Below are 26,857 nucleotides of genomic sequence, written 5' to 3'. Positions count from 1 at the left end.
AAATGTGGATATATGATTTGCCGTAACTGTGACAAGTATGTTGAGAGAAGTCACCTGTGTTATGTGCAACCACTGAAGCAGGTGATTCAAAATGGAGATAAACATCAGGATTTATTTGTTTTCTATGACTTTGAATCGAGAGTTGACAATACAACTGGCATTCACATTCCCAATTATTGTGTGATGCAACATCAGTGTACCAGCTGTTTACACCAATTGGAAGGAATTGAAAACGAATGCATCAGATGTGGAAAACGTGAATACATTTTCAAAGGTGATGGTGATGAGCTGGTGGAAAAATTATTTGAAACCATTTGCAAAAAATCAGTACTGTTCCGCAAAGTATATGTGTTTGCACATAATGGTGGAGGCTACGATCACCATTTCATCGCCAAGTACATGATTATGAAAAGGAAGTGGGAGCCTACCATTATCAAGAATGGTTTGAAGATAGTTATGCTCACATACAAGAATATATGTCTAAAAGACACTTTGTGCTTCTTTGGAAGAAAATTGGCTGCTCTACCAGAAATGTTTGATATCCCAGAAGAAGCAAAAGGCTACTTTCCTCATTTCTTCAACAAGCCTGAAAATTACAGCTATATTGGTCCAGTTCCAGATATTAATGAATATGGAGCCAATGAAATGTCTACTCAAGATCATAAAGCATTCGTGGAGTGGCATAACTTGCAACGTAAGAACAATGTTGTGTTCAACTTTAGAGAAGAAATGAAGAAATATTGCAAATCGGATGTTGATATTTTGAGAAAGGCAAGTTTGAAATTCCAAAAACTATTTCAAGACTTGTTGCATGTAGACCCATTGACATCTGCAGCAACGATAGCATCAGCGTGTATGAAAGGGTACCGGACCAACTTTCTTCCAGAAGATACCATTGGGCTAATGACTTTCAAGACCTACAGCATGCGAGATCGTCAATCAAATCTTGCTTTGAGATACATTGTATACCTTGAAAACAAGTATGGTATCCAGCTACAGTCAGCATACAGAGGTCGTGAGAAAGAATTTTGAAGGTACCATTGAAGTGCATGGCTGCTTTTTCCATGGATGCCATTTTTGTCACTCAGAGGAGCTCACCAAACCTATAGGTAAACAGTACAAATCTCCTGAGACACTTGCACAACGTTACCAGAATACTCTAAAGAAGATGGAGTATTTGAGAAAATTACCATGCAAACCTCATGTCATTGAAATCTGGGAATGTGAAATACAGCAACAATGTACAATCGATGATGCGTTGCGGAAATATATGTCGGATGAACAGTCGTTGATCAGAATACAATCAAACAGAGAAGCATTCTTTGGTGGTCGCACAGAATGTTTCAGGAAGTACTACAAGATCCAACCAGGAGAACAGATTCGATATATTGATGTAAATTCGCTCTATCCATACATCAACAAATATGGAGTTTACCCAATTGGTCATCCAGATATATTACTTGGTGATGATGCGCTCAACTGTGACTTTGCGAATACTACTGGAATTGCCAAAGATCTAAAATGGCCTGCTTTGCACGCTGAGCTGCTTCTTGGTACAAGGTCATCAAATGGTAAGTGCTTTCAAATACAGGTTTCAGACGTAAGAAGGTATTACAACCATGCTCTTGAAGAATTATGTTGTCAGCATAATATTCAGAAGCATCTTTCTCATCCAAAGTTTCGGAAATCAAAATTGATTTGTTGTTGTAGAAATTACGGAATTCTATTTTCCAAGCACCATTGCAAATTGAGATTGGACTAGGTTTGTAACTTGGATCCAAACTTTGGAAATATCTGTCTGCAACCTCCAATATGTTAGAGCTGGTCAATGCATTGAACTCTTCTTGTTTTAAATAAATTCCAGTTGATTTTCCATGTGTGTACTTGACAAGATTGAGTAAAGGTTGGAAATCATTATCAATGTCCAGGCCAAGGAGTACATTTTTGGTTCCGCTCCAATTGATGGTATACAGTTGATTACATAGCAAATACTTTCTTGGCTTGTTGACACGCAGATTCAAACGTCTTTTTTTCAAAACTGGCGGAACAATATCATCAACGTAATTGTCTACACCTTCTTCAGTAGGTGATGCCGGAGAAAAGTCAACTTCTTCAGATTGTTCACTTTCTTCTTCTTTATTCAGAGTAGTTACAAAAGTGTCGCAATTATCTCCACTGATAAGAATCTTCTGAGGTTTTGGTTTACGTCCTCTACGTTTTCTAACTGGAGTTGCTTGTTGATGAGAAGGAATGGAACTGACACCTCCAATAAAGGTACCAACAGACGCATTAGCTTCTCTAGCAAGGTCAACCATTTTTTGAGCACACATTTTGATAAAACAGAAAACGAGGCACGTTACAGTACAAATTGTGTTAAATTGGTATACACCAGCACACACGTAAAACGAACAAGCACTGATGAGATGACTGAGGAGATGTTAACTCGACGGCGATCAAATTAGAACTGAACTGTGTGAACAAAATTTCCTTCTATTTATATTTTTTCTAAACATCACGTGATTAGAAAATTAACAAATCAGAGAACAGCTTCCAGAATGTTCCATTTCAAATTATGATGCAATAATTCCAAGAATTGTGTAATGATGACTCATTGTCTGACAATTTTATCTACAATCAACAAATGAGTCATATGTGGTGCTGCTGATAGTGTCACTGCTGATTTTTGTTGAAATTGTATGTTCTTGCCCAGTAAGCATTTCATCATCTCATTTACTATAGGTTTGGTAGTAATGTGTTGATAACCAGTTCTTCTTCCATGAAATATCAAGTTGTAAAGGTACACAATAACATGGTCATTGTTGGTTCTATCAGTAGTGAAGAATGATAGAAAATCTTTGAGTGAATAATTCTGTGATTTGAAGTACAGATATACAGCACAGTACTGTCCACATACTGTAGAGTTGTAAGCTTGCAATGGTTGTGTGTTATAAGTCCAAATGTAGGAATTTCTTTTCAAAAATGATGTAAATTCCGAAAATAGTGGCGGAAAGCCATAACTATCGAAATACTCTGCATTTTTCCCAACATCTATGTGTATACACACCCAATGGCTGCCTTCTTGTGTACTTTTATCCAAATTAATGATGATATTAGCAGGCAGCGGTACAGGTGTAAGAGGTAATTGGTCCAATGCGTAAACATTCTCATGCAATGATGAGATATGAGTGAGCAAATTGAATTTCAGCTGTGTAGTATTCATTTCTTTGAAATTGATGTATCTGTGTTCTTCCTTTTAGCTTCCAAAATCAGTGGTTACATTTCTTGCTTTGTCTATTTCAATTACATTATCATATTCAGCATACAAAATCAAGTTGATAACTTCGGGTAATGCTTCGCTAAAACCAAGTTCAGCTCTCATTGATCCATGACGAATAAGATTCCAATGTGTTGGTACATGCGCAGACAGATCTGAAGTGAGATCAAATGCATACAAGCAGTACCCTTCTGCATACTCATCATATGTAATGGTGTGGGTACTTTGATTGAAATGTATACCTGTACCTGTGAAGAGTGTTTGATAGGCATCTGCATAGAAATTATTCTTGAAGTCTGGTTTCAAAGGTTTAGATGGGACTTGTTGCCCATCAACATACAGAGATAGATAGTTCAAATTATAGTGATGGAAATTGAATGGGTTTTTCTTATAGTCTCCATTATATGCCGCATTTGATACAAAACCCATTATTATGCGTTTGGGTAATTGTCCAAGTATCAGGTTGTCAATGGTATGATTTTTACTTCCTTGAGACAGAGTTTGTACTTTAACTTCAACTCTTCCAATTGAGTACTTCAAGGTACTGCGTTCCAAAATTTTTGAATGTGTAATGGCTATATTTGGATTAATCTTGACACGTCGTACTCGTAATGATGCATCGAGTATTATTGCTTTGTATTCAGTCCCATTTGACAGCAGACAAAAAGCATCTCGTGATTTATGCATTTTAATCTTCACTTCTACACCATTAATCAACAACTTATCTTGATTGAAGAATGAAATGTGAGGTTGACCAACCATTTCAACACCATGACCATAATTTACACGGTTCCATCTTGCAAGCAGACCTTTGTTATTATCTTTCAAACCATCCATGTGTCCATGTGTGTCTTTGTAAAACAGAACATTTCCCAATCTTGTAGCCATTGTGTCATTTCCATAATTTAATAAATTTTCCAAGTAAGCTACATATGGGTAATTTGCACTCACTGACGAAACATTCTTACCATTAAGAGTGACATCAAATTGCGAAAACAAAGAGTGCATCCAATTATTAATAGCGCCAACATCAGCATTGGGTACTTTGAATGCTTCCCCTTTATCATCAACAATTTTCGCTTTAACGTACAATAAAGTATGAGCCAAGTCCAAATATTCTTCTCGAATGCCTGGTATACAAAATTCAATGGGTGCATTTTCTGTTATTGTTGCAATTGGTTTATATTCAACAAAGTCTGCCCGTTCAATACTAAGTTGTGTTGGAGGTAGTGCAAACAAATCCAATTCGGATTTTGTACATTCAACTGATTGGCAGTGTATGAATGACATTTTTCTTTATGGTATTGAAAGTGAGAAAATATCTCCGCCCAATAAATCGTATTTATTACGTTTATTTCGACTTGCTGCAGCTGTTGATCGTCTGCGCTGTTGTGTAGCTGGCTTCCTTTTGCGATTTACTTTAGCTCTAGTTGTTTTACGTTTTGTAGTTGTTGTCTTTTTAACACCTCGACCACGTTGCTTTGTAGATGACCTTCTTGTATGAGTAACTTTCTTAGACTGACGAGATTTTCTGCGTCTTTTGCATTTATACCCTTTTCCTCCTTGAAAGAAGCCTACTACCTTATCTGTAGCTTTACGTTTCAAATTATTTACAGCCTCCCCTAAACGTTCATTAACAGCTTCTTTAAAGTTGGCACCATCGCCCATATCTCCTAACACATTCACCCCGCTATTTAAAAGTTCTTTACCAATAGCTAAGCCACCTTTTTTCAGTAAAGGCAACGCTGTTCTAAATAAACCACCCAAGAAACTACCAATTCCATGGCCTCTTTGATAAGGTGAACCTACATACCAATGTGTTGAAATTCCATTACCTGCTTGCTGTCTGTAATAATCTTCATAGGTGAGAATTTGACCTACTCCTTCACTACCTCTACCTCCCATATGTTTTCTTCCATAACCTTGCATTTTTTAAATAAATTTGATACTTATTACTCTTGCTGTTGTTTTGGCTGCTGACTTGGAGAGCGACGAAAATGCAGCCTCACGTTCAACTTCCCGGAATCAAATGACACTAGTTCACCCAAATCGTCTCTTATATGTATTTCAATAGTTTCAAATTCACGTTTCACTATAGGTACATAGTATAAAGTATTGAACAGAACACTGATAACCTTTCGATTAGTATAAGATTCCAGATTTACTATTCTCAACAAAGGAGCAAACGCATTTCCCACAATATTAGGTTTTACAATGTCACAGTAGACAAAGGCATGGGTGGGACGTCGATAGTCAATATTAGAGTAGAATGGTGCTACAAGTTCAGAAGAAGGGATTTTGATAACTTTGTTGTGTAACCCTTCAGTGTCAAACTCTTCATAGTTTTTATCATCATCATCATCATTGTTGTGTAACCATTTTATTTCAAACTCTTTATTTTTTTTATCGTCATCATCTAAATTTAGAAATCCCAACATTTTACTCAAATGTTTACTCATTCTGAGAATTCGTAAAGAAATACTACCATCATCCCCAGAGTATTCATAAATTTTAACTTTATCTTTTTGACTGTCAATATCAATAACTTTTTTCCTTTCTAAATTTTCTCCATTTTCAGGACTAATATATTGTGATAGTTTGTCCATAGCCACTGTGTTCATCTTCTCAACCAAGGCTTCTTTACTATTGTACATACCTTCAGGAATGCACAACTTCACACCATAGTATATTTCTGATGGCTGGTTAGGACCATTGTTGATTTCACATGTCCCACATTCCAAGTAGAACCATCCTTCATCTCCTACTATATTATAAAAACAAGGCGGATACATCACTTCTGTCAATGCAACTTCCCACTGTTCATAACCCAACTCAATTCTACTTGGTAATTTTGTTATGTAATGAGCCAAAGTATTTTGCGGAAACATGTCCATTGACACATTACTAGGTAGGGTGACATAAAAATTATTGTCGTCCATTTTAACAACTTATAAATTTCTGATATTTCTAGCAGGCTCCCAAGAGTTGAATGACGACGGATAGCCTCGCCACTTCACAAGACACTGAGCATTTTCACCCTTTCCACCAGTTTTTATAACTTCCTCCACTATAAATTCACCATCTGGGTTATAATTTACCTTTTGCAATTCCTTCTCATAAAATTGCCCCTCTACTTTTTCACCATTCAAGTCTTCAATCTCGTACACAGGTATGGTGTGAGGTATAACTTTAATAATTTTGAAAACTTCTTCAGTAAATGAAATTGTATAACCTTTTGCAAAAACATCTTTATTTTTTGTCAATCTCACATAATCTCCCACATTTAACTTTGGTTTTCGCATCTCCATTGTTTTACTGTACAAATTTTGATAAACTGTCAAAATGTTATCTTCATTAACCTGGTTGGGTGTCATTTTTATTGATCGATGGTATGAATTGTTATACCCATCAATCATATCTTGCAAGTCATCTACATAACGTCCATCATTTCGATAAAATAGAAACTTATACATGTGGGTTTTCAGTGTTCTATTGAATCTTTCTACTACACATGCTTTCACTTCTGGATTTGAAGTAGTAAAATGATTAATATCATTGTTTTTGAAAAATTTCTGCACCTCTTTAGCTACAAATTCTTTACCTTTGTCAGTTTGCAGTTTAATCGGTCTTTTTCCTTCATTACTATCAAATATTTCTTGAAATGCTTCAATTACGTTGGCTGCAGTTTTCTGTTTCAAAGGTTGAGCAAATGCTTTCTTGCTAAATACATCAATTACTGTTAGAATGTAGGCATACCCATCATTATGTTCTTTCATACTCTGCATATCAACTAAATCAGCTTGCCACAAGTCATTCATGTTTGTAACTACATATCGATTTCGAACAAATCTCTTTCTAGCAGGTTTGAATAGGGTATATGTATCTTGAGATCTTAACCAATCTATAACTTCATCTTTTGAAATTTTACCTTTTACACGTTTCAATAAAGGATGCACTCCTGCATATGCTTGAGGTTGCTCAACATTGTAGTAAATATTTTCCAACTGTCTCTGTTTACTGGCCATTACCACTTATCTTACAAAAGATGCCCACTTTGGATTCCCCTTTCTGTCTCTTCCTGACTTTCTTGGTACTTGAGGTGTATGTAAAGGAGTATGATACTGTGTTTTCCTTGCTGATCCACCAGGTGTGCTCAATTGCGATAATGAAGACCAACTGGTATTGCGAAGAGTTGATTCAGGAGTGCTAGTAGCCCCAAATTGAGGTGATAGAGACAGATGACCTACACCACTTGGTCTATATTTTGATGATGTATAAGTTTCCCAATGATTTCGGTTTATTATGAAGGTATCTGGTACATTAAGTCTTTTTAAAGTTGTACAAAATTCTCTCATCCCTAATGGTGCATTAGCTTTTCGATTACTTAATAAATCTCTCATCAAATCAACAATATTTGAACCTGAAATTTTGTTACCCCCAATACTAACTTCACCTACATCATTCCATTTTACCATATCTGAGCGACCTATCCAATTTAACATAGCATTTGCTTTTCTTTGCATTGTGACAGGTATTGTTTCCAATATTTGCTCATTTGACATTTTATTTTCTGCAGAGGACGAATTACTACCACTATTTTCTTGCATCCAAGGTTTACGTTCTTCTTCATTATGTCGAAAATATCGCTGTAATAGCTGATAGTACATTGACCATTTATCTCGATCTCCAGTACTCTTATCATTTAAAATGGTATGCATTTCTTTTTCCAAATTTTCTACTGGATCAATTTTTCTGGGCTCATATTCTTGAATGTTGGGTACATTACTGCTATTTGTAGTAGGGTTTGTAATCTTATGCGCTGACAGCATATCTGGAGAAATAAGTATCATTTTCTTTGCATGTTGCATTTTTTCTTCTTTTTTTCTTCTCCCTCTCACTTCAAATAATGTGTGAGTAATGAGGAAACAACTGCTCCAAGTAGTATAGGTAAGATTGCACCACCTTTCTGTACAAGAAGATCTCGTTTACTTTTCCACTTGCGAGGTTGCTGTACCAAAGTATGTAACAACCGTCTGAATCGCGATAACTTTGTCTTCTGAGCTGGAGTTAGAGGTACATTTCCTTTTAAAGTGTTCAGAGCGCATTCACATATTGCAATTATTAAGCCCGCATCTGCATCTCTTAGTACATTTGCTCTTTGTTTGGGATTCATTTTGATGAGGGCTTGGAGCACCTCAAAGTTATTCCGCACATTACGAGACATGGTGATCAACTGAACACTTCTCACAAAATGCTACTCTTTTTAAAGTACTCTACCCAATTATCACTTCTTTGGTACATAGACATAATGGTTCTTGTCAGGTGGAAATATATTTGTTCTAAATCGAATTTCTTCTGGTGTATTTTGTTTTAAATCTAAAAGTAAGTACCCATGAGGTTGTGAGGTTGCATCATTATAAGCTTCTTGTACAAATTTTATATTTTCTGGACATAGCTGTCTAGCTAAATGTTGGATTTGGGCTTTATCTCTAGGATTCTTGAAATATACAATGTAATGAGCATTTAATGAGATGTCTCTTTGACCTTTACCTTGATGGAAAAGATTTTGGGTTATAAAAAATACACTAACATTTCTATGATGGCAACCTTTTGTAAATAAATCAACTACTGAGTTGTTTGATTCACGCATCATATCATCAATAACAACAAGTCTAGGTAATTTATTCTCAAAATTCATTTTGGGCAGACCTTCTTCAAATTTTATATCTCGATGTTCATTATACCAACTCTGCCATTCAGAATAAAACCAAATTATTTCATGAAATTGTACATCGTACATTTCTTTTTTATACTTCAGAAATTTCAGTACAAACTGTGTCTTTCCACAACCTGAAGGACCTGCAACTATTGCTGCAAATGGGTGTTTCCACCTCACATCTAAATCACAACTAGCATCCATCTTGTTCAAGGTGTTGTAAAAGACTAACAGAAAATGTCTACTAGTAAATTAGTATGGCTTAAAACAGATGACTCATATCCTGTTAATAAAATAAGATAAGAAATTCTGAGAATTCTGGCTAGACAAAAGTAAAAAATAATCATTAAAAAGAATGCCAGCTGCATGACTCATTTCCTGTTGGTAAAATAAAATTAGAACTTCTGAGAGTACTGTCTAGACAAAACAAAAAAATAACCATTAAAGAGAATGCTATGTGATGACTCATTTCCTGTTGATAAGATAAGAACTTCCAAGAATACTGGCTAGACATAACAATAAAATAATCATTAGTAAGAATACCAGCTGCTAACTCATTTCCTGTAGATAAAGATGAGATTAGAACTTCTGAGAATTATTACACAACATCTGTCCACCTGCCACCAATCAAATGTGTGCACATATCTAAAAGTAGGAGTGGGGGAAGTGAATGTGGCGCGCTCTGCGTCGGCAATGTTAGCCTAACCCTTCCAGCATCTCAGTCATTCTTCTCGTGTGCTGCGTTCAGTTCAGACGTGTTCGTGTTGCGTGCTCCTCTTGCTCTTTTTTTTTTCAACATTCGAGTTCGTTTCTCTTCACACCTGATTCATTTGGTAAGTCAGTATATTGATTTTATTTTTTTTGCTTCATTTTTATTTTATTTTTTCTTGAAAAACATTTCAGTTTCATTTTTTTTTTTTTGCTTTACTTTTTATTTGTGTAAAAAAAATATTTAAATTTTGAAAACCAACCACCTCCGGGGGTTGAGAAATCAACCCCTTCAGTGTAAACCATCTTTCGTAAGGTTTCAAAGAGGTAGGGGGTGGAAAGGGGGGTTTAGAATCCATATGCCTGCCACCAACCAATTCGAGAGGTTTTGTAGGGAAGGGGAGGGGAGGGTGGTTTAAAAACCATACACCTGCCACCAACCAATTCGCGATGTTTCATGGGGGGAGGGGAGGGGAGGGGAGGGGAGGGGAGGGGAGGGGAGGGGAGGGGAGGGGAGGGGGGGAGAAACTGTATGCCTGCCACCTACCTCTTAGGCATCCCACAACATTACGTCTCTCTAGACCCAACCGTGCGTGCATACCTTGCGCCTGCCACCGTCCGGGTATGCAACCCGCTTGGTTGGGTCCAGAGGGTCATCCTTACTACTAGCATGCGACTGATAACGTGATAACGGTCGGTAGGAAATTGTGCATTATGCGCATCGCTAGCCTTTTGTTTGAAAACACAAGGTCGAAGTGGTTAAAGTTGAATGTTTTTCATAAATATGAAAAATTTTCGCTAATTGTCAACTACCGTAGATTACAGTAATTTAACGCGTATAAACACGAACAGATATATGAAGTGGCAGCAGGCAATTTATACTCGACGCTCAGCCATGTTTCATACATTTTTCCTGTCGATGAGTTTACCTATGTACTTATACGTAGGTAGGTCCTTACGTACATATATAGGAGTTGCTATATGTACAGGACTACAGAGTGCTCAGAAATATGGGGTATGTAGCTGACAAAAATTTTCGTAAAAAAATTATGGGTTGGTAGCATTGATCAATGTGTTTTGATATGACTCAGCGCTGAAAAACAAATTTTTCATAAAAATTTTCGCCAGCTATGAGTCCTATGACCGATATTTCTGGGGACCCTGTATTTTATGAAGTTCTGATTTTTATTTCCTAGGTGCAGGTCTACGTAAGAGGCATACGGTTATTGAGAGTCGAAATCCTGAGACTGAAGCAAATGCTCTTCATAGATCATTATTTCAAAAAAAAAATTGTTTGTTTTTTCAAGTGGTACCTCTACCTACTACGATGGAAGGTCTTATATTTTATGATGTAGGCCTATTACGAGTACCTATATGGATGTTCTGCCGCGTGTTGTTTGTTGTGGCGCGCCAGAGCGTGAAATTTATGTAGTTATGACGTTCTTGGTGCTTTTAATGATGATTTCTTTGAATTTGAATTTTTATGATCCTAAAAATGAATTTTTAAATGTTTTTATGCAGTGATAAGCTAATGGAAAGTGAATAAAATCATGACTGCACTAGCTGTTCAGTCGCACTTTTTGACACTTTGGAGTACCTATTATATTTTGAAAAAACTGAAACCTAAAAATATGCAGTACACTTTGGTTCACTTATGTCGAGAGATAGCTGTTTCAAAATTCGACAGTGGTTGGGTTTGCATAACAAAGTGTCTGATCGCACTTTTGAAAATCTTAGTGACCTTTATTGAGCCTCGAAATTATCATTCAATTTTTTCACCTATTATTATGAATTTTTTTTTGGTCGTTTTAGAAAATTTGTAACTTTTTTAGGATCCTCAGTTATTCAATTAGATAGCTGGCTTTCTTTCATGAGGCATCCTATATGTATGGAATCTCATTTTTTGAAATCTAGCAAAAATTGTATGGATTATTAAAAAATTCCTTATTGACATCAAAATATCATAACAACTATAAAATCGGCATAATAGGCTACCTACCTAATCACTAAAAAAAAAAAAAAAAAAAAAGCAAGAAAGTTTACAAAAGTCTTTACATTATTTGAAAATTTGCAGCGAAAAATGATTGGGTCTGATCAGACTTACCCATTTCCTAGCTTCAATAGGAGGTACCTCTTTGGATTTAACCAGATTTGAGGTGATCTAATCACACCTGATTGATCAGACCAGATCCGTCCTAATCAAATCCAGACATTCCCTAAATCCATATTTTATATATTATTCAGACGTCATCAGTCCCAATGGGGAGACCTGACCGTTTGTGATCAGATCCAAACATTTCCCCCGCATTCTTGAAAATCACCTGATTAAAAATGATCAAAATTCGAATTATCATGAATAAAAATTTTATGAGGCGACAAATCAATTGCTTGAAATTCTTTAATTTGATGTAAAATTTTAAAAATTGAGCTGCAAAAATTGTTTTAAAAAATGCTTAAGTTGTGGTGAAAGCAGTTAGAATTGACCCAAAGTTGATGCAACATCGAGAAAATTAAGCAAAACATCTCTCAAAAAAACCTTAAAATATCAAAAAAAAAAAAAAAATGTTCAGAATTATGAAAAATTGATTAAAGAGGAATGAAATTCTGTTAAAATTACATAAAATAGGTGTACAGAGATGTGAAAAATATCAGACTAAAGCTGAAAAAACACTTCAACACTTCAGGTGTTTGTAGTTGATTTTTCAGTTTTTAAACGAAATTCAATCAATAAGACCCCAAAATAAACCGAAATTTAATTGCAAAATAAATCGAAAAAAGCAACGATTTTTGAGCTACTTTTGCTCATAGAAAGAAAACGCGCGAACCGATCGTATTGCTCTAACCACCAGTCGATTCCTAATGAAATTTACCTCTGAATCGACTCCTGAAAAAAATGTGCAAAAATTTATAGGGAAAATGTGCGAGGTTTTGGTAATTTTTTTTCTCAAAATCGCCTTATTACGCGATTTTTGCAGCATGAGCGATCGACACCAAAAGCTGCTCTGAGAATTTTTAAAAAAAGAAAAAAAACGAAGCGATTATCATGAATTATGTTTTATTGTTTTAAAAATGAGATTCTCAAAAAAAAACAAAAAAAAAACTTTGGACGATGATGAGTAATGTGAAATACAGGTACCTATTGTCTAATTTTGAAGTAGAATCCTAATGATTTTTTCTATCATACATTTTGAAATAATTATAGGAATACCTACTTATTGAAAAGATTACTTACTTGGAAGAAAAATAAACTAAACTAGAGACTAGAGAGAATAAATCCTTTATTTATCTTCAGCCGACTTTTTACTCTTCTATTGGGAATTCTATCAATGTAGGCATACTTTATAAATTTTATACTCCCTGAAAGCCTGAAATTTAAAAATTGTTTGTTTTTCTCCAAATTATACGTTTAAAATGCTCTAGAAATGTTATTATATTAATGCAACATGGCAGTTTTAATCATAAAAATTCCAATCGAAATAAAAATTGTCATAAAAATTGTGAATTTTATTTCAACTGTTTACAAACGCAGATCATTTTGTGTATCGTAGCAATAATTTCCTTAACGAATTTACTATTTTGAATCGTATAGCAATAATTTCCTTCACGGATTCACTGTTTTGAGTACATCAATTTGGTTTGGTTATGCGTGATAAAAATGATAATGTATTGCACTCGTGTTTTTCTTCGCAAATAAATTTCTTATGAAACTGGCCATTTCAACTTGAAAAAAAATATGTAGCGAAGATGAAAATTTTATAGAATTAGATATACTTATTTTATTCAGCGAAATTGTTGTAATTTTTTTCCCTTGCAAAGTATGAAGTAGTACAGAAATTTTTGAGTACCTATTCATTATTTTCTTTTCATCCGATCGACCACATTTCAAATTTTTTACAACAAAAAAAGCTTCGAATTCATCGTATTGTCCCTTACTTTTTCTGGCACCTTTTCATTCAAAAAATAATAGGTAATTAAGAAAAATACAAATAATACATATGTTTGTTTATAGTCAGGAAAGTATGCCAATTGGCCGAACCGCATCGTGTGCAATTAAGGTAGTATCATTAAAATATTTCAGGCAGGACTGTAAACAAGAAAGTAACAAAACATCGTGCATTCGAGAGTGATTCGAGATGTTATTACAATTGCATAGCGAGAAAAAAGTAGGCACCGCAAACTTGAAAAACTGCAAACCACCACTTTTCATTCAATTTGGAATCAGTGCAGACGAATTATGAGCGATGAATAAATTTTGAAATTGGGATTTAAAATGCAATAACGTAATTTTCTTTTCTTAGCCTTCGATTATGGGTAGTAAAACAATTTATTGGAATTTTAATGAGTATTGGGTCTTGGAAACTAATTAAATTATGAAAACAAATCAAATTGAGATATCTAGTCATGATAATTTTTAGATGCTCTGATTTGTTTTTTTTTTCAGATTAGTGTTACCAATATTTGCAACGAAAAAATTCCAAAACAATTCTAATCAACTCGCGCTCATTTTACATTTATTTCTGAAAAAAATTATTCATCTAGCGGTATTATGATTCATATTGCTAAAAAATGTGATATCGCATCTTCGAGTCCTCAGATTTTTTTTTCATCGTTGTGTAATATTTATCCTTACGAGTTTATTACTACAAATTTATACAAAGTTTGCCACTTGACCTCAAATAATTCAAATATTCGTTAATTAATCGGCGTTTCGTACGATTTGAATAAATTCATTCGTGAAAATTACCATCGAATAAAATAATATGAAGCTTAAAATAATTCTACATCATCTATATTTAGGTCGAAGAATAAAGCAATTCAATAATGTACGATCGTATGCTTAGTTGCAATTAGGTTTATTGAACTTGATATTTTTAGTGACACGTTACAAATAAAATGTTGACATGTTACAAGCTATTAAGTATGATACATTTACAAAATTTGTATAATCACTTCCGAGATCTACTATATATGCCAGTCTTTCAACATTAAATGTAGTAAAATAGTATGCCATGAATGGAATTTTATAGTATGATGAAACATCGAAATAAATTTACCACCCTCGAATTCTTTTTAAAAAAGAAATCAAATTCCCGCCAAAACCTCTGAAAAATATGTGTTTACTACCTATCTAGTATCTACATTTTAAAAGGGCTGATTTTTGTATTACAAAATATGGCGACACGATTGCATCATGTATGGGGTATTGGAATAGGTAATCTGTACCAGTAGCTTGTAAGTAAGCCTTGCAGATCCCTTTTGATATTGCGAAATGGCTGTTCTTGGAATTGGCATGAGGCAATCTATTATTCGAAGTGACCTAGGGTGTCTGGTTCGTTGTATACATCGTTGTCGTTGTCGTCGCATTTTAAACCTACCTATGAAAAAAGTCTAGGCTGGAGGTTTATTTTCCTACGTTTTTACATTCAGATCTGCATGACAGACGGGCATTCAATTTGGACAATGCAGTTTACGTTAGGTATTTCGAATTTCTCTATTGTGATTTACGATTTCAAAAGTATATAAATAGGTACCGTCTGAAATGGGTATTTTTCTTACTAGGTGGTGCAGGAGTGAGATTTTGGCGGGCAGTGTCTTTAGGTGAAGAGAACGTTATTGGATGTGATTTATGAACAAATTATACCTACGTATGGTAACGGTTTGGATGTCGTTATTTTTTTTCTTGGAGATGTTCGGTGAATTCTATTTTCTCGTACTTATTTCAAAAATTGGACAAATTTTAGTAGAAATCTTTGTAGGTACCTACATATATTAATACGTTGACTGAAAATTTATGAGCTGCTTAAAAAAGGGTAGTTTTAAAATTCAAGTGCATTTTTTTCAAAATCAATTGAATTTTCTTCAAGGGTGGTTGTTGTAGAGGAAAGATATGTTTAGAAGAAGGGAGCCTTATTCTCAAGCTTCCGGTCGATGAAAAGAAAAAGCGAGTCATGTCAAGTTGTAAAGAATAAAGATCCCACAAACATGTCTAGATTTATCATTTAGAAATCAATCGTTTTTTCAAAGCAAAAAAAAAAAATGTTGGAAAAAAATGTGGAATTTGACTCGGATTTCATTTTACTTTTTTTTAGTTTGCATAAAACGCGACTGCTTTGTACAGAAAGTCGCAGAAAGTATCCAACAGCGAGGCAATTCCAACACTATACCTATTCATTAATCAATCATTCAATTGACTTCAGGCATCTTCAGGGATTTACGACTATGTGTACCTACCCAAAAAAGAGTCAAAATTCGATACAAGTGTTTCGAATATCTTCAAGTCATCCGAATTATTCAACCATATAGACTACAGAGTCTACACTCCACTCGTCGATTTCTTAAATTTCAAGTACCTGTCATAGTCTCATCATGCAATATCTGAGATATTAATTTAAACTTACCTATTGAACAAGAGCTGGTTTAATATTTGATAACCTTTTTATCTTTAGGTACACTCATTTTATTGGGTATAGTGACTAGTGGGTACACGTTATGTCCATATGGTATCTACGTTTTCATCTTGTGGTGAAAATTTTGACGACATTTTTATAATGATGCCTCATAATTATAAATTCTCGATGTTTTATGAAATATTTTTCGTCAGAATTACACGCACATGGGCTTGGCTCTACGTAACTAACTGCCATAAGTTTACAATGACGTCAAAGTATACGTATTCTTACGGTGTATGCGAATTAATATGGGTAGATTAAGCACCAATATCTGTCAAAATGTCAGCATTGTTATAGTTTTTTTTTTACTTCATTGTTGAGGTAGTCTGTTGATGATTTCATTCGAGTTGAATAAATTTTCGAATAAAAGACTTGAATTTAATTTTAAGAATATATATATTATTAAGTTTTGGTGGTAGGTTTCGTTTCAAACTAAGTTCCTTTTACCTATTTTCCTACCTAAAGCCTATAGGTTCATAAGACTATTACCGGAGTTCTCCATTCAGTTCTGTGCCTTATTCTTTTTTTCGATTTAATTTTATTCCTAGTTTTTGAAATGTTTTCATAGAACGATGAAAAGTTGCATTCAATCTCAGAAAGTAAAACATTCCAATTAGGTGCATAGACTACATAGGAAGCCACGAAATTCAAAAATTTTTTCAATTACATATCTCGTACAATAGATTATAGGAAAAAGTTAGGTACGTGTAGGTCTATAGATACCTAATCAGTATAATCAATTCTGTGAACAATATTTCGACCCAAATTACAAAATTATAATTACTTAAATTTACCTCGAAAAGTAGTACCTACGTGGATATTTTTAATAGAATAATTTATTCCCGCAAAAAACAAAAAAATTTGAATATCATAATATGCTTGTGCTTTTGTAAAATCTTATTCATAATTTTTTCACTGTATTTTTCCCATGAATCACGAATTAACAAAAAACGTATATGAGTATAAGTAATATGATTTCTACATACTCGTACAATTTCTAAATGTTTTCCTTCAAGTGATGAAAATTTTTTGAATCGTACAAATGTACCTATATTTTTGGGTGTTTTGACATTGGAAAATTGATGTTGAAAGTAAATTAAATATTCCTCCTAATGGAATATCTGAATAATTTTTCTTGTCTTTTTTAAAAATATAATAAAAAAACGAGTATAATCGTAACAGAATCCGTACTACATATTTTTATTTATATTTTTCTTGAACGTATTTTTTAAAAAAAAATCTAATAATGTGCATTAAAAAAAATAGGTACTCAAATTCATAGATCTGAATAATTTTTCTTGTCTTCATTAAAAATATATAAAAACGGGTAAGATCGTATCAGAATCCCTACAATTTTTATTTATATTTTTCTTAAACATATGTATTTTTTTAAAAAATCTAAAGTGCATTAAAAAAATATTCAAATAGATTAATATCCGCCTATTGAAACATTATACATATTTTCATGCTTACAAATTAGGTAAATAAGGAAAAAAAAAATCATAAAAATCAGAAATATTGAAAAAAAAATGAAGAATACATGAGCCAGTGGCGATGATTTTCGCTTGGAGCGTGTACATCAGGCTACCGTTGTTGGATTTTCATTTTTAAATTCTGAAATATGCAATGAAACCTACTTAAGTGACAGTCAGATGAGCTCCTATGAAGGTATCAAAAATTTTAGACCCACATAACACCAACATTTTGGCGGAATCTAATATTGGGCAAACTATCCACATAACACCAACATTTTGGGGGAATCTAATATTGGGCAAACTATTTTTGGGAACGACCAACTCTTAAGTCGATTTAATTCACTTTAGGAATAGTCAAGATAGACCAACGCAACTGTTTTAGGAACTCTTTTAAAAAGAATCGAACTCTAAATCAATAATTCTTTTCAAGGAGTTTGATTTTTTGAATTTTTTTTTGAACCGTTTTTACCCAATTTTCAAAAAAATATTTACCAATTTCATTGCACGTCGCGTACATTTAGAACACTTCCAAAACAAAGTGTGAGTACACATAAAAGAGCTGCACTACTTCAAAAAATGCATTCACTGGTTCTAAAAATGCGCGAATAAACTGAATTAATCCAACAAAATTTTCACGCATGTTTTTCTAAAAAAGTTTTTTAAGGTGTAAAAAGACCAAAGTAAGTAGGTACCTGTTTCAAAAAAACAAAAAAACATGAAATTACAAAGATCTGTTGGGTTGTTGCAAAACTCTAAGAATCTCATATTTTGGTTGGTCCCAATGTTAACTAGGTAGGTAGGTAGGTAGGTAGGTACTCAATATTGTTGCATTTTTAGACTAATTTCCGACGTAGGTAGGTGAAAACAATTGAAGAGTGATATTCCAAAACTCGCTTTGTCCATTTTCACAACTTTTCAGGAAAGAGGAAAAACAGTTTCCCTTTAAACAAGTAAATTGGCTTTTTAGGCGAATTTAGCACTTTATTTGGGTGGATTTATGATGTAGGAGCGTAGGTATATACTTCATCCACTAAATACTGCTGAAAAAAATTTCAAAAAAAATGGATAAAGCGCGTTTTGGGAGATTATTTTTTTAAAATTTTTTAGTGAATTGGCTATTTAGGTGAGTTTAACACTTCATTTTGGTAGGTTGATGATGTAGGAATGTGAGTTACTACTTCATCTAGCAGGTACCGCTGAAAAACGCACTTTGATATAAAAATGGACAAAGCGAGTTTTGGAATATCACTCTTCAATTAGACAATTACCCATTTTATTATGAACTAGGACCTCAATAGTCAATATACGATGGTATTTGTAGTTATGTTCAGATTATGACATTTCCAGGGTTTCAAATTCCTAAATTGCAATTTTTGACACTTCATTGAATTATTTCTGAGCTACCCCATGAGTTCCCATTTTCAAGCTTAATCAGAAAAATGAATACCTAGACCTACGTTTTTGTTTCAATAAGTAAGTACATATAAAGTGTGAATGAGACATTTGTTCATATCTAATTGAATTTCGGTTTTTTTGATGAGTTTTTTTTCCCAATGAAACGTTGCTCACAATCAAGATAATTTTAAAATGAAATGCATCATTTAATTTTTGAAAAATTGTACTAATTAATTATGTAAGTATAGGTACAAATACTCGCCTATGAAATGTTTTTATTTTTTTGCTCGTTTGAAACCATGCTCAACTCTAATTTCAAAGCGGCACAACTCGAAAACAAAGCATTTTAGAACAAAATTACTTCGAACAAAAAGTGTAGATAATTCAATTTTCTATTGGTAAAGTTTCATCAGACTTTCGCTCGGACGCACGGTTCGTCCGGTATATGCGTAAAACCGAACACCAGTAGGTCATTCATGTTCACTTGAGAGGGCTTTATTGAGCTTTCATGAAAGTAGAAAGTTTTTTTGATGCGTTTAAACGTTAAATAAATATCTCAAATGATACAGGGCTAAAATAGTACTCATCTTCAAAAAAAAATTGAGCCTCTCGAATGCATCCCTTTAGGGAAAAAAATCCTATTCTAGGCCTCATCTAAATGACTCACGCGAGTCGCGACTACATTTTCCAGCACGAGATAGGAATACAGCAAAGTAAACATTGATTTTGATTTCGTCACAGTGGTAACATTGTATACGAACATTATCATCTCGTCAGTGTAGTTAAAAGTGCGCGAGCTTGTGCTTTATAGGTTAAAAAAAAAATCGCTCACACCTACATAGCTTTACGAGCCCATACACATACACATGTGCAGCCTGCGTTCTGGCAGAATGCGCTTGTAGTTGTACCGGCATATTCGCGCCTGTTCTTCAAGCCGTTTCTTGAGTTTGACTTTCAGTCATTTCCGAATTCTTTGACTCGAACGCTTTCATTTGCTATTCGCGAGCTGATAAGCTGCCGGCGAATAACATAAAAAAATAACGTGGACGCACGTGAAAATTTTGACAAATTTTATCGCGATGTTGGTGTGATCGATTTGGTGCTTTCTCTATCTCTTTTCATTTCTCTCTCGGTTCAAATCCATTTCGGTTTTGGCACTTTAACGCGAAATATTATGGCACTTTGCTGTGCTGATCGGTCTAAAAAAGATGCATCCAGGAAGTGGAATTCCAATTGTAATCATGTGCTCGTTTGGGATCAAGATGCGTTAAAAGAAGAAGCTGAATTGGTTCGGCCTAAGGGTAAGCTTGAACAATTTTCAATTCTCTCTCATCCTACTCAAATTCATCGTTTTTTATCCTCCTCGTTCAAGTACCTACCTAATTACACGAGTATACTACTTGTAGCCTCGTGTTCGATAATTCGTTCATCGTTCTACTTGTTTATACCCATCTTTACGCTCGCGCCCATGTGACTTTTGAATTTCCACTTTCTGGTTGCTCGAGTCGAGCGAAATTTTCCAAGTTCGTGAACGTTAAAAAAATATAAAAACAGCGAAAATATATTTTATAGGTCACAACTTTGTGTAAGTTTTATATACATCCAGGTACGCGAAAAGGTTAAAAGCACCGTGTTCTGTTGTGAATTTCTAGTCGCATGCGTTAATATAGCTTTTGGAACAATTCGATGTTTCAATTAGGGAATTAGTTGTCGATTTTTTGTACACCCTAATCCCCTTTTTCTGGCGGTTGACCCGATAATATCCCATCTATGGGAAAACACATGGCCTAGTTTTCAACCATGACGTCGATTATTAGGTTGAAAAGTCGCCATTGTCATAAATTCCAAATTTACCTACTCGGGAAATTCACACCAGTAGTAGGTATCGATATAGCTAAGCTACCTACTTTCCTGTTTGATTTCTCTTTTTTCCGCCACTTTTCCAGTTTCCTGGCTCAAATAGGTAATTGGCGCGAACTTTTCGCAAATGTTTCGAATCATTTTTACTCGTGTGGAACATGAATCAGAATGAATTAATCGACTACCTACCTATCTGTTTTTAATATAGAATGATGCTCGATAAGAATTACATAAGTTTATAGAGGAAGATTGCATTCGGTACAGTGTGTTTCCGTTCAATATCGTTATCGTCTCAAATCTGCGATTATTTTTAAACGTGATCGAATTAAAATTGATAATTATTGATGCGTATTTCACCATCAAAACCCATACGCAACATTTTGTAATTAATTTCTTGTCGATTGAAAAAGGTTACTCGAAACATACTTTTGCACTCACCAAAATCAGGCTGGGAAAATAATGGTTTGAAAAAAGAAAAAAATTAGTACATAGAGTTTTTCTTCGTTATATGTTCAGAAGGATCACTCGAACCAGCACACAAAAATACCTTTTGCTTAAGTTTTGCTACCTCACTTCATGTCTAGTAATTTTTCAATATTACATGTTTCCATTTCACTGTGTCACTCCCCCCCCCCTCTTCATGGCCTTTTGTGAGGGCTACCGTTGTGGTTTCCTCGAAGTCTAGTATCAAATTGTAGGAAATTTGATGGAGAATAATTTAGGCTCAGTAGTTTTTCATCATAAATTTCATCATTGACGCGTTTTTTTTTTCTAAATTGTGGACGAAAATTCCTCTTTATATGCCCTTTTTTGAGGGCTGCCGTTTTTGGATTTGTTTCAAATATGGTATCAAATTGTAAGGAATTTGATGGAGAAAATTTTTAGTTCAGTACTTTTTCCCCTCAAAATATCAACAAATTGTCACGAAATTTACGAAAAACTGAAGTTATTGTGGACATGTTTGACCCCCCCCCCCCCAGAAGGAGTAGCATAAGGTTGGGTTTAAACTTTTGTGTGCTTGTTCGAGTAATGCCAATTTTTTCTTTTTGATACCCCCATTTTTGACGTTCAGTACTTATTTTCCCGGTCTAAATGAGTAACTTAAATCTTGGTTATCAGTTGTTGATGTGAAGATAAATAAGTACATAGAACGAACCGATGTTCGATGAGCTCATCAAAAAATTTGCCGCGTAAATGTGATTCCCCCCTCCCCCCTATCACCATCCGTTTCAAGATTCGCAGTATAAGGTACACTATTATTAGTTACGCAGCTATTACGACTTTCGATGTAATTTCTCGGTACTTTTCTTAGACGAATGGAATTTCTTTACATACCGCATTTTAAATGAATTACTATAAGGATTAACAAAAGCTTCTCGTAGGTAATTAGATCCCATACAGTGATAATGAACAATGAGTCACCGAGAGAGTAAACCGAGTAGGCTAACGACAGCTGGAAGTACCTACTCGAAGCAACGATATTACGATTTTTTTCCTCACCCATTGATTTATTGCTGTTCCCCTGCAGTGAAAATGATGCCTGTTACCCTTTTCAAGAGCTTGAATGTTGCCAAGTTTATGCATTAATGGAAGCATTTCACTCTGACAAATCTGCAAAGGTGTAAAGCATTGAAACTATAAAGTCACGTGCGATGTAAAAAGAATCCTGGTCATGTTGTGATAGTGATGTTAGGTACGCTTAAACTTTTTTTCGTGTGTCCCTGTTACCTAGAATTTTTATGAGGTTTTTCGATTAAACACGTCTGTTGAAGATAAAAATTGTACATGATGTTGATATTGAAGTGTTTTTTAACAGGAAAAAAAATGATGTCCTGTAATCAAGTGATAAAACTGTGACGACTACGAGCACACTCATCAGACTAAATATGGGAGTAGTTTTATTAATTTTCTCACTTTTCTATTCATTTTTGAAAAAAAAATCAAAACATGAATTTTTATGGTGGGAAGTTCTTTGAGATGCAATTATTGTATATCCACGATTAAAACAACATTTTCTCGACAGTTTATTCATTTTCAAAAATTAGGTATTCGAACGCAAGGTGGCCCATGTGTATAGAATTTATGAGTAAAATTTAAGGAGTTGTTCGTAATGAAGTCGAGGTTTTTAATTTTTGATCCAAATATCTTATGAACAAAAATCTCCTAAAGTAAAACCGATGGCTTTAAAACTTCGGTTTTTTCTGAGATCAGTTCTTTGGTGATGAGTAAATTGATTTTAAAAAAAAAATCATCTCAAAAAAATCAATTTTTTTCAAATCAAAAAAATGCAAAGTGAAGCATAGACTTTCCTATCAATAGTGATGTGACTTTTTTTGGAAAACTAATTTTTAAGCAAAAGTTGGAAAGTTCAACTTGAATCGATTGGTTTTTGAGAAAAATAAGGAAACAGCAAAAAAGTTAAAAGGAACGAAATGCTTAAGCTAGCATACAATTTACAATTTTTTTTAGAAAGCTTTACTTTTCAGATATTTAGAGCAAAATTAATTCACTTGTTACTCGTGAAAAATTTGATCTTCTCGAAAATTAATTTTGAGAAAAATTGATGGTCTTGTGGAAGAAATTTGGGTAGTAAAAATGGTAAATTCTTCATCTTTATATATGTAGTGTTTCAGTTTTTTCTCCGAAGGCTTTATTTTTGAGATTCGAGAAAATTTCAAAAAAATGAAGCTTTGATTTACACACAAGCAGCTCAAAAATTTTGTTTTGTTTTGTTCTATTCTACTTTCGAATAATGTCTAGGGAAATATTTTCTCAGCATTTTAAGGGTTCTGTACATGTACACGTGTACCTAAATATAGGACAATAAACTGAATTCATTTTACATACATGGGTAATTTTTATTTGGTGGAAAGTGGATATTTTTCGTTCACCTCGAGTACGAGTAGATTTATTATTGGGTACTAATTTCCTTGTGCAATTTTGGGAGAATTTTTCTTATATCGTAAAAATTGGCCAAATATTTGCAGATTAAAATTATTTTTAATTAATACATCATAACAATGTAGTTGGGTATCTACTTACGCGAATACTTTAAAATGCATTTTTAAAAAATCATTTCTCTAGTTGGTTTTTTAATTTTAATTTTTGATGCGAGTTCGAGTCGAACGAGATGAGAAGGTATCTCAGTTTGAATTATGTATTTACTATACGTTGAATTTTTAATAATACAACTAGGTGGGTAGTCGTTCAATATTCTGTGTAAATATTTCTGATTTTTTTTGTTTATTCATTTTAAATAAAATCAGGAAACGAGAAAAAAATCGATACAAATGCCTGCCATGGCCTTAGCTTTTTGTACAGGGATGTGAAGGGCGGGGGTTGTATTTTTTCATTTTACGTAATGAAGTGAAATAATTTATTAACCCAAAAGATATGACGATATTCGAAATAATGTTTTCCTTAAAACCCTTTATCTTTAGAAAAAAAATCACTAAATCTTACTCTTGTACATAATATACTCGTATAGCAGAAAAAAAAGTGGAAAAAAATAAAAATATAAGGAAAGAAAAGTTGGTAAAAGGATCCAATACATTATTCATCAACTTAAACCTTCGTGTAATCAAAAAAATATAATATACTTATATCGTATCAAGTTGAGCCAAAGAATGCAAGAAAAGTAGAAACATTTATAAATCGAACGATAACCGAAACTTGCCATAAATTTTTTTCTACATATACATTATCGTACATCGAAAGAACACAGATCTGAAAATTTTCAGCTCGAAACAAAATTACACAAAGTGCTCTACAAAATATCGCCACCATAGAGCAGAAAAATGCCATCAAATGATATACAGTGTACATCAAATTGTAATCCTATGCTTTTGACACGGTTTATTTTTCAATATAATGAAACAATGAGCTCTTGTATACGCCACCGCGAACTTGATAATGGTAGGTACTCGAAACAGGGGTACAAAAATTCCAAAAAATAGGTCAAAAATATTGATCAATTTTTCGTGTTAAAATTCACCTAGTTTACGAGTTTTTCGTCTGCTACTTTACTTATGATTCACGAGCTAAAAAAAATTATGTTTGTTTGCTGCTTTCATCGATGAGTGTTCGATACCAGTATTAAAAAATAATCTACGTTTTTTCCCCCATCAGGGATAGTAGATTTTTTTTAGCCAATCGTATTAACCATGTCGAAATTTATTTTATTACGTCTGGAAAGACTCATTTTGGTCTCCTTGCTGAAATAAGTACATTGTGGTAAAGCTTTGCGGTGGAAAATGAAAACTACATGCTTTATGGTTATCGTCAGGTTCCCACTAGGCGCGCTGTTATCGGAGCTGAAAATGAGATGATTTCGATTTCCGTAATTTCTGTAATACACTCTGTAAAGTCGTGGAACTCTATATTATGTATGAGTGAAAATTGAAAATTAAATTCGTGTAAATCCAGGTTAATTTTTGTAATGGAATTATCGAGAATTCGGGTCAATTTCTATAATACGAGTAAACAATTGAGTAGGTATCTATAATTAATAGAGAAGGTTGATTTTTCGTACTGTGCGTTTCATCGTACTGATAACTTGATAGGATGGGTTCTAATTTTTTGCTCAATTTTTTCAAGATGAAAAAAACACTAGCTAGCTTATAACGTGAGATATTGAATACACTCACATCTGCACGTATTTCGATAATTTCCATTTCTTCGTCAGGTGCCTATATTATTTCAACGCCGAATATTTATTTTCAAAACTTATAAAATCCAGACAGGAATGACTTCATCTAGGATGATCTTGAGGGATTTATAAACCTGAATTTCATTTATAGTTAGATAAGATGAAATTTCGAAAATACTAATTTTTACCTATACTTCCTTTAGGAGAATGTGTTTTTGATTAAGTAGTACATGAAAAACTAAGCTTGGTGGATGAGAGAGGGGTCTTCATCCTACCCTCTCCCTCGGTCATTTAATGCATAATTTTTCAGGAGTAATTTGTTATCGTATTCCGATTAAATGACTCATGTTTGTTAGGTACTTAAATAGACGTTTTTTGATATGGCAGAATTTTTGGGGAAAATTTATAATCTTCTTATTTCAGTGAAGATTTTTTTGGTAAAATATCTCATGTGTGACTCAATTTTCAATGCACTTGTGACGTAATGAGCTATAAGTATAATGGAAAGGTCTGTATTGAGAATTCTCGTGAATTGGAAGTACATAATATGCTGTAATGTTTGTACGAGTATTTTATGCAGTTGGTGGAAAAGAAAACATTGACGCACCTAACATGGTATTATTATCATAATTATTCGTATTATTGTTTTAAAAGCGTAAGAGAAGGTCGAAGGGGGATGAAAGCGAATGGAATTTCCAATTCCTATCTACGTTTTATTAGTATAGTTTTTTTCAGAGAGTAATGTGCAAAAATTCACTGATGATTAGATTAGTGGCTGATAAGTTTTGGCTATCGAACGTACCTACTCATTTCTCATATTTCATCAAAAGTTTTCATTTTTAGAATTAGAATAGTACCTACCTATAGGTATGTTCACGATGACGAAGTATTGAAGCATTACTAGGTATACTCGTATATATTGTAGTAGGCTTATGCATTAGATATGAGAAACACTGAATATATTTCGCGAAACAATGAGCTGGATGGCCGTTCAAATTGATGTTATGTCTATGTACAACTAACACAAGTACCTATTTGTACGTATTTGAAATTGAATGACTGCATTGTACGTGTAATTGAAAGCATCGTAAGAACTGATGCGTTCGCAGGTTTTCTCTAGTTTGGCTCTTATTTGCAAACATCGCATCGAGTCGATTGCAAAATTATTAAAATATTTTAAATAAGTATACCTACCTAGTTAGACTTTGAAAAACATATTTTTGTTTTTTATTTTTTACAAATAAGGAGACGGTGTCGATAACCATTGATGGCACGTTTTACAACTGTTGTTCTTCTGAACATACTTATGCCTATACTATTGCCAGAGGATTT

The 26,857-nt window shown here is 33.8% G+C and overlaps 1 protein-coding gene across 3 annotated transcripts in view; it reads left to right on the top strand.

Moving 5' to 3' along the window:
• Window positions 1–26,857, top strand: part of Picot (putative inorganic phosphate cotransporter protein picot) — a 74,847-nt gene that overhangs the window by 23,301 nt on the left and 24,689 nt on the right. Inside the window, exon 1 of one of the 3 annotated variants that reach the window (XM_065358514.1) lies at window positions 19,859–20,318. The exons of the other annotated variants lie outside the window; for them this stretch is intronic. Coding sequence (XP_065214586.1) covers window positions 20,192–20,318 — 127 coding nt within the window. The 5' untranslated portion in view covers window positions 19,859–20,191. Of the gene's footprint in view, window positions 1–19,858; window positions 20,319–26,857 lie in introns of those variants that run through there. 3 annotated transcript variants of the gene reach the window in all.

Source organism: Planococcus citri, chromosome 3 (assembly GCF_950023065.1).
Source record: "Planococcus citri chromosome 3, ihPlaCitr1.1, whole genome shotgun sequence".
NCBI classification, from domain to species: domain Eukaryota; kingdom Metazoa; phylum Arthropoda; class Insecta; order Hemiptera; family Pseudococcidae; genus Planococcus; species Planococcus citri.
The sequence above is the reverse complement of the archived record's forward strand: the minus strand, read 5'-3'. Positions and strand labels throughout refer to the sequence as shown.